Source organism: Pollicipes pollicipes, unplaced genomic scaffold, assembly GCF_011947565.3.
Source record: "Pollicipes pollicipes isolate AB1234 unplaced genomic scaffold, Ppol_2.1 Scaffold_6686;HRSCAF=7923_pilon_pilon_pilon, whole genome shotgun sequence".
In the NCBI taxonomy this organism is placed as follows: Eukaryota; Metazoa; Arthropoda; class Thecostraca; order Pollicipedomorpha; family Pollicipedidae; genus Pollicipes; species Pollicipes pollicipes.
The window spans coordinates 40,761,115-40,770,378 of record NW_023596921.1 but is presented as its reverse complement, the minus strand read 5'-3'; the positions used below and the strand labels follow the sequence as shown (position 1 = coordinate 40,770,378).

The following is a 9,264-nucleotide window of genomic DNA, read 5'->3' as shown; positions in this document are numbered from 1 at the left end:
GCGGCCGGCGCTGCGCTCCTCCGGTGCGCCGCGGCGCTGCCTCGCCGACGACGGCGCAGCAGCGGGCGCCAGACTGTGCTCTGGGTGACCTCTGAGTGCCCGTCGCGCGGTCTGTTCTGCTGTCTCAAGTTCGATGCCGCACGCCCCCCCCCCCCCCCCCCCACGGCAGTCTGCTGCGTGTGGAGCCGCGCTGGGCGCCGGCCGGGTCGGCCGGGGCTGGCCGCTCTCTCGTCACGACCGCGGCCATGTGTATGTTTGCGGTGGGCGTGGACTGCTTTCTCGGAGGCCCGGCCGGGGTCCCGCGACCCCGTCTGCGGACCACCGGGCCCCGGCCGCCGGCCGTCCGCTGGCTGGTGTGTCGGCTTGGAGCCTCGCGTGCGTATCTGGGTAGTGCTAGGCGTCTGGAGGGGACCCCTGACGCCCAGCTGAGTCCGCCATCTGCCTCGGCAGCGCCATCGCTATCACGCGGCGTCGCTGGCCTCCTGTGTTGCGTTCCGCTTTGGTTGCGTTTATGTGTTTGAGGATGGCCCGGGTGAACAAATAGACAATCCACCTGGCTAAGTGTATTTTGGTTACGGATGGGATGCTTTGGAGACATGCGCTCTGAACTAACTTTTATTTTAGAAACGTTTGTCGGTGTATAATGGAGCACACTGCCATCTGTTGGACGATAAACCAGCTCCTACTAAACACCCCAAGCGCCGGGGTCATCGTAAAACAGCTTAGCATACATCAGCACGAGCACACCAACATAGCGAACGTATTTGAAAGGTATCATAACCACATACCTTAGCTTAACATAAATTACAATGCGCTGCTGTCGGTCGAATAAATGGAAGACAGTGCCGTTCTAGCACGCCATGAGCCCTTTCGAATCTGTGATTCGGGCTATCAGCGCACTCATACTGACCCAAGCAACACCACAACAAAGAATATTAATTCGATAGCTCTGCTTGCATCGCATTCCATATCCCAGCACAACGCCTAGCATGCAGACTCGAATCATCACGTGTTAAATAAAGCTGCGCTTCCTCCAGAAACAACGCGGATTCGTCACTATTGTCACAATGTACAGAACACATTTCCTGATAGCCCAGCACTGAAATACGCCACACACAACATTTGATATAATGCGTTGGCAGCAGCTCCATTCTACGTCAGGTAAAATCCCGCTAGAATGCTCGGGTTGTGCGTGCGTCTGGCTCGCTGTTGATTTCGTGAAGCATAAATTGAACGCTGTGTAAACAACGGTATCGCGATTAGCCCTGGCGCGTCGGGCCTTAACCATTGTCCGCCAAGAGCAACACATTTGCGATCAATAAGATCAGCAACAAAATGCAGTGGAGTTGGTTCCATCTCTACGTCCATACAGACCAAGGCGTTCAGCTCGGTGATGACCGATTTGGGCATCCTGATCCAGACTTCAGATGATCTAACTTCCCAGCCATCGTCAATACCTTCACGGCGTCATAGTTCATTGTTTCCGGTCCAGAGCAGGCATTACGTAGGCCACTGTGGAGCGATATTGCGCACTGAGGTCGCCCCACGTTGACTCGCTCTTCCAATACGCGTAACGTCCCATTGTCCTATACACACTGCGCAACTACAAGTCAATGAGGTTGCCTTCCCAGACGCGTGAGCTCGCCTGTTGAAGTCACCAGTTACATGTGCGGCGGGTAGGTGCTGCGAAGGGTGCACGTGCCATGGCGCGCCGCTGACCAGCCCGGGCCTCTCGCGCGCTGCCTGGCTAGCAGCCGCCGCTCTGGAGCGGCAGAGCGCGCGCCGCGTGCTGAGCTCGTGGTGCGGCTACAGCCGCATCATGTGGTGCAGGTTGCGGTGGAAGGGCATCTGTTTGAAGGCCGTCGTGGGGGCGGAGGGGGGAGACTGGACTTGCAACCAGCCCAGCACCACGGGGTCGCCGGGCAGGAGGTCTGCGTCGAGCTGCCGGTTGGGCAGGAAGTGCGACACTTCCGGCCGCGTCAGGCGCTTCAGCTCGGCGCCGAGGTCCGCCCGCCAGCCGGGGTGCGGCGCCAGGATGACGTTGGCTGCGAACAGCCGGTCGGAGGCGCGCCGCGGCGCCGGCTCGTCGTCGTCGTCTTGGTCGGTGAGGTCGGAGTAGTCGCGGTGGGCGGCCCGGCGGCGGCGCGGCCGGCCGGGCGACACAGCCGGCGCCAGCGCGCGCAGCCAGCGGCCGGCGCGCGGCTCGGCGCCGGCCACCAGCGGCCGCTCGGCCGAGTGCGAGCGGCTGCGATGAGAGGGCCAGCGGCGCGGCCGCGGCGCCGGCGGCGGCGTCAGCGCGCGCCGGCCGAACAGACCGCGCCGGTGGCCCAGCTCGCGCGCCGCGCCAGAGTCGATGCTGTCCGTCGACATGGAGGGCGGGCTGCCGGCGCGGCCGAGCGGCGGAAGGCGCGCCGCGAGACACGCCGAGCACCGCGAGCACTCGGACGTCTGACTGCAGCTGCAGCTGCTGGCGCTGCTGCTGCTGCCGCCGCTGGAGTTCGTGTCAGAGTCAGGGTTGCGTCCCCCCCGCTAGTCGGTGCGCGTCTTGTACGTGTTCTTCCAGATCTCGACGAGGATGACGGACTGGTGGAAGCGGTAGAAGATGGTGAGCGGGAGGCTGATCCTGGAGATGACGCCCCAGGCCAGGAAGCCGTAGTAGTTGAACTGCATCTCCTGCGAGAGCCAGTGGTGCGACATAAACGTGTCCATCATCCAGAGCGTGGCGTTGGAGAAGAGCAGGAAGGTGATGACCTGGCGCCCCGGCTTGGCCTGCTGCTGCTGGCGCGTGGCGCACTGCCGCCGCACCGCCTCCGACACCAGCATGCCCTGGCACGTGGTCTGCACGATCAGCGTCACGTTCAGCACGAACAGCACCAGGTGGCGCGGCTCGCCCAGCTGAATGCCGCCCACGATGAGACCGAAGATGCCGAGCAGGTACACGCCGATGATGGTGACGGAGGAGAGCATCGAGTCGAGGTGCAGGGGCTTCTTCTTCTGCGCCGCCGCCAGCTTCGGCACTTGATAGAAGCCGACGAGCGTCATGACCACGGACAGGCTGAGCACGACCAGCTGCGTGCCGGACGACAGCCAGAACATCTGGTCCTGGAACTCCTCGCTGTCCTTCATCACGAAGAAGATGATGAGGACGACGATGCCGCCGACCAGGCAGAGCAGGCCGAGGAAGAGGCCCTTGGAGGCGGCGCGGCAGTCAGTGCGCCACTGCTTCCGCCGGCGCGCGTCCAGTGTGCTGCCCTCGTCCAGCTTCTTGGTCTCCGACTGCTTGCTGCGCTCCCGGCCCACGGACGTCCACATGATGTACGTGACGGCGGCGGCGATCAGACTGCCGGTGATAGGGGGTCGTTAAGAGCTGGCCGCGGCTGGGCGCCTCAGGGCGTGTGGCCGCGACTGAGCGCCCCAGAGCATATGGCCGCGTCTGTGAGGTCCGGACGAGCAACACTGGTCACAACGCGTCCTCGACGTTACAGTGGTTGACGCTTTGTCCCGCTAATCCGGCTAGAATATGCGAATAGACAAGTCCGATAAACTCGTGGACTTTCTGAGTGCTTTCTTCGATGGATGCTACCCGTGTATGTCATTTGAATCTGGACTACGCAGCATATGCAGGGTGAACAAGAACTTCCGACCCGGCTTACCTGTACTCCACGATGAATGGAAACAGGTATGGCATGGACTTGGTCCACATTTGACCGAGGGTGTTATTATTGTAACACTGATAGAGCCGCATCACCCTTTGCGCATGTGCCGTGGTGAAGGAGAATGCAGAGCCGTTGACACACGGCGCCGGCAGCTGTTCGGACCCTGCAAACGATGTGTATTTTAACCGGTGCCCACCTGCGCATGGCGGCAAGGGCATTCGTCGCACAAGATTAGCACATAGGTTGTCAACCTGCGCGGATGAAAACGATCACGTGGACCACCAGCAGGGGCTTTACAAAATCACTCCGACCCCGTGGTTTTGTTTCGCACCTTGTCTGAGCTTGACAGTGCGCGCATTTCACCACACATCGGTTTTTTGTGGTTTTTGTTTTTTGCTTACTTGTAGCCTATTAGAGCATCGTACCTCCTGCAAGAGGTACGACAATGCGACACACGCCATAACACGAGTGTGACGCGACGAGGAATGCGCCCGCGCTCGCGCCGGACGGCTCACCTCCGCCGTACGGATTCCCATAGTAGAGGACGCCCGAGTCGCGCAGGTCTAACGTCCGGTCGATAGTGGGCTCGGTCGTGCCGTCCACGTCCAGGTAGCCCTCGTAGCCCAGGTCCTTCAGGCCCGGGAAGCCTGCACGCGACCGCAGTCAGACCGTCAGCGGTGTGAATTGGATCCGGGTAGGGTCACGCAAAGGGAAACGCTCCAGCGGGCGCGCAGTGTCAGCCGACGCCAAACACTACGCGAAGGCTGATTTCACGAGCCTCTCCGTGGTGACACGTTCGCCCAAACAAACTCTCCGGAGCAGCGGCCATGTGAGGCACTTGCCATACCGCAGCTACATAGACGCTTCGGCTGTTGCCTGTCGGTCAAGTGTGCGCTGGGGGCCGACACTGATAGACCCCCTCTCGCGCCCTCGCCGCGCGTCCGGCCGCGCCCGCCGCCGCCGTGCCTCACCCTGGAGCCGGAGGGCGCTGGGGCTGGGCGTGCCGCCGTACTGCAGCGGCCGGTCCGGCTGGGCGTGCAGGTGCACGAAGTGCACCCACTCGTGCGCCGAGTCCCAGATCACCATGCGGAACCACACCGAAAGGTTGGTGGCCACCAGGTGCATGAAGCCGAACCGCGCCATCTGGCCGAACTTCTCCACGACCACCTGCCGGGCGGGGTCAGGCAGTGTCAGGGTCAGACGGTGTCGGGGTCAGGCGGTGTTGGGAGAGGCGGTATAAGGTCAGGCAGCGTAGGGGTCAGACGACGCCGGGGTCAGACGGTGTCGAGCTCAGGAGACAGGACAGGGCCGGCCGAGCCGACGCGTCACCAACTGCCAGTTTGGGTCGGGTGGTGGCAGGATCAGGGGGGGGGGGGGTTCTGCACGAGCTTAAGTCACGGTCAGACCCAGACGGTATCAGAGTCAAAGTTGAGTGCAGCTCTGACTTAACTTTTGTGTCATCGCATGTGCGGCGTGATGAAGAGGGATGGAGGAATGAGGAGAGAGGATAGGACAGGGTTAATAGCTGACAGCAGCTCGGCAATGTTCAAAATTCAACGCAAAAAGTCGAAGAACGAAAAATTCAAACGCCATCATGTGGATCCCGGGCCAACACAATCACGCGTAATTAACAGAACCTAACGCTCACATCGTGCGGGTTTCTGATCGCAATAGCTTGCTTTCCAGATCATCAAAAGACGCCAAGCGCTAACAACCCTCACCTCTGAGTTGACGAAGAGGAAATGCATCTGCAGGAAGGTGAAGATGGCCTGCAGGATGGGGTGGGCGAACGACAGCTCGCCGCTGCAGGTGGTGTCCGTGGTGGAGCGCATGGCAATCTCCAGACCGTTGAACACCAACGTGCCGAACCCGAACACTGCCGATAGCACAACGGAGGGTTAAACCGATGTCAGTACAAGCCTTACAGTGGAGCATGGCACTCCGTGAGCTGGGCGTTGGGAGTTTAGCAACGCACGCTGAGGCCCGGTCGGTGCTGGACATGGGACAAAGTAGAAGCAGAGTTAAACATCGGACAGTTGGAGGGAATCGCGGGGTCAGTTGGCGCTGGTTGGCTCCACTAACGCACAGTTGGTTGAGCGTTTGTGCACGGCCACGTGTGGAAGGTAGTGGTTTCGAATCTGGCTATCGGCTTACAGTTTTGTCGGCCCCGCGATTACCAGTGGGAGAGACCGCCGCGCTGGGATATCCCAGATTTTGAGTGTTTTGTCAACAATCCAGCATAGATCAGGTTACTGACGAGATGGTTCAGTTAAGCGATGGCTTTGACCATTTTTGACCGTCTTGTTGTTCATTGGAAATATGTACCTCTTACCTGACTTGCAAATATATCACAATGAATGTTCTAATCAATTCAAACGAATCACTGGATGCTAAAAATTACCAGATACCAGGCATCAATTGTACGAAACCGCGTGGAATGCCATGCGCTGGATAAGTGAGTCCATAACTATCGTACCCGTGACTCTAAATGATCACTTTTGACGGCCGGCGATGCCGAACGAGTATCGTATAACATCACGCTGCCGCTTCGCTTCAACCTATCTTCGGTCCACGGCTGCCGTTCGCCACCCACGCGTTGAAGATGTAGATAAGCGTGAAGACCTCCAGGCTGACTGCCGAGCACCGTCACTCACCTCCTCACCTCTCTCCATTCCGCTCACTCTCTCCACCGCCTTTGAGAATATAGCCCGCAAATGCGGGCGTGCCAGGACCCAACACTACGGTCCCGGTCTTGCGTTACTCAACGCAATGCGGTGAATGCACCTAGTCGATAACCACCATTGTCAGTGGATAGATTCAATACCACCCTGAAGGAAATAAATTTGCAATACTTCCTTGAAGCTAAAATATCAGTGAAACAAACGCACTCGAACCTCCTTGTGCGGGCACGTGACACGCACGGTCTAAACAGAAGGCCTCGCTCAACACGTGGAGGTATGTGTAATGGCTTAAGCACGACTCCCCACCATTCAACATCCGGAAGCTGCGTGCCGTCCGCCACCAGCCACCAGCCAGTCACTCACGGAGCGCGCCGACGCGCAAGTAGAAGCTGGTGCGCGTGGTCTTGGAGCGCGAGATGTGCGCCCGCTTCAGCGTGCCGAAGCTGGCCAGGCTGGTGATGTCGGCGTCAGCAGAGGTCAGGTTCTGCTTGGAGGACGTCACGCTCGGGATGTTGTCGGCCACCACCGTGATGTAGATGCACAGGATGGCGATGATGCTTCCCACGTACAGGTACATCATGAAGACGCCCTGCGAGACGGCAGTGTCAGTAGTTGCTCGTGCTGGCGTTTGGGTTGTTTGGTGTGGTGCGCTGAGATTGCCATGAAAGGAGACGTTCGTTTCCCGTCCGTTCGCGCAATGCTGTTCACCAGATAATGGTGTCACACGAGACACTCACACCAGCTTTTGATACTTGACCTTAATTTACCCACGTTGCGACCGCTACAACTGAACTTCGACATTAATATGCAGCGGCCTCAAAGTCAGCGGTGAAAGTGTTGATTATCTCGGTCAGACGAGTTTCAGCGGGTGTGTGCCGTCGATCTGCTGCGTCGCGCCCGCCACAGCTTCACATGTGAGAAGCGTGGTGGTCTATTTCATGACGCGACGCTTTCTCTGCATTCGTTACGGTAGATATACAAAGCAGACTTGTGAGGACAGAGATCAGTGACTGCGGGCGGAAATAGCACCGAGCTCTCTGAAAGCCAGAAAGATGGCTTGCATCTGTACACCAAGTCATTTGGGACACCTGGTTGCGGAAACAGTGTCTGAGCAACAGCCTTCGCCATTGAAGTGAATCTGGACCCAATGTCACTCCGGCATGGACGTAGTTTTGCAAAATGATTGGGGGGGGGGGGCAAGCGATGGAAAAATGAAGTCACCTTCCTTCAAAATGCGCTGACAAACCGGTTTCTCCAAGGATGTAACCCACATTTTTCTCAAAGTTGGGTGGCTGGAGCTCAAGTTAGGGACGGGCTGCAGTCCTTACAACGGAACTTTTAAAAAATGCATCCTACACTCCGGTAAATGCAAGACTGGCGCAGTGCAGTAGCTTGTTCACCGACGTCACTGAGACGGAGGCGCGTACTGGGGATACCGCGGCTTCTCTGACCTGGAATGTGAGTGGCAGGATCGAGTTGTCCATAACCTCAGTGAGGCAGAAGGCGATGGTCAGCAGCACCACCAGCTTGCCGTACATGGAGGAGAGCACCACCCACATATGTGTGCTGAAACGGAAGCGCAGGCGTGTCAGACAAAAGGCAAAGGTTACGGCGAATCTCTGCTCTGACGTGATGTGAGATCAATTCCAGTGAAGCATGTGACATTTAACAAATGCCCTCAAGAACCTTTTGACGCGCTCAACTAGTAAATTGTGTACGGTAGTAGATGCGCTGCCAGCGTTCTCGTCCATCGATTCAGCTGGTTTTGGTGACTGTGCTATTTTGCGGGAGTCATACGGCTTCAACGTCATATTCCGCTGGCACGCATCCTCATGAACGGTTCCTGAGTTCACAGTGGCTCGGGCTTAAGAGTTTTCAGCCACCCATCCACGGATGCTGATCACTGAGAGATGACTGAAGTCGTCAGAGGTCGATTTAATGACATTATCCCGGCTCCGAGCAGTTTTTACTAGAGTAATAGTGCGGTACTGCCGGTGGGTAGCTGGAGCAGATGGCTACGCTCCAGACGCTGCTACTCGTACGCAGGCGGACAATGCCACCTCGTCGGTATTGTTCGGACCGTACGCACTCGGATTACGACGTGAACTGTTACTCTTCGCAAAACCGAGGCATTGTCGGCGGGCGCCAACGACCGCTGCCCAGCGCGACGTGACGTCCGCGTCCATGCTCCACAAAGCCCACTCCAGCTCTAAAATCGCCGCTACACGCTCCGTTGTCAGGCGGTGGCAGCCAGTCATTCCGCAGCGGACTGTGATCGCTGCGGTCCTGCGGGCCGAGCACAGCGGAGCTGCGGCGCTGCAGTCTGCGTCACAGTCTGCCGCGGTCCGGCAGTCTGGGTTTCGCCCCGCTGAGCCATCGTGGTCTGCGGTGAAGCCCAGCTGTAGTCGCGCAGCCTGGCCTGACCCGTCTGGTCGTAGCCGAGGACCTGCTCTCCGCCAAGGACAGTGACATGAGGTGGCGCAGCCTTGGATGCAGTCCGGCTGTGGTTCTGTCGCCCCAGAGCAGGCCCCAGCACGACCCCGATCGAGCCCAGCAGTCCCAAACCTGGACGGAGCTTTCTGCTTAGCGTTTTAGAGTGAACCATCTCCCAGCTAATGTTTGTCTTGGGCTCATTTATATTTGTCTGAAAACCGACAAAAACATGCCACAATAATACTTAACATAAGCAATAACGCACAACTGAACATACCACTAACATCATGCTTTGAGGACAATGTACCTCGGGAAGCTAGACTCCTTCCCCCTGAATTGCATGACATTCTGTAAACAGCCTCAGACACGGTTCAATTACTGCTACAGGACCTAGTGCACTTGGGTCCTGAACGGTGCTCAGCAGCAGCCAATCGACTCTCGCTCCGGCGGCCTAACCGTGCCCAGTATCAGCCGTTGCAGAGCCGCGTACGCAG

General features: G+C 58.3%; 1 protein-coding gene across 1 annotated transcript in view; it reads right to left on the bottom strand.

The window, feature by feature from the left end:
- Positions 1-2,322: 2,322 nt before the first annotated feature.
- The window catches only part of LOC119108327 (proton channel OtopLc), a 45,619-nt gene continuing 38,677 nt past the window's right edge, over positions 2,323-9,264 (bottom strand). Inside the window, exons 4-10 of the mRNA XM_037231904.1 lie at positions 7,789-7,903; positions 6,701-6,926; positions 5,378-5,532; positions 4,628-4,823; positions 4,172-4,303; positions 3,654-3,819; positions 2,323-3,340 (exon numbers count right to left, since the gene is read on the bottom strand). Coding sequence (XP_037087799.1) covers positions 2,530-3,340; positions 3,654-3,819; positions 4,172-4,303; positions 4,628-4,823; positions 5,378-5,532; positions 6,701-6,926; positions 7,789-7,903 — 1,801 coding nt within the window. The 3' untranslated portion in view covers positions 2,323-2,529. The remainder of the gene's footprint in view (positions 3,341-3,653; positions 3,820-4,171; positions 4,304-4,627; positions 4,824-5,377; positions 5,533-6,700; positions 6,927-7,788; positions 7,904-9,264) is intronic.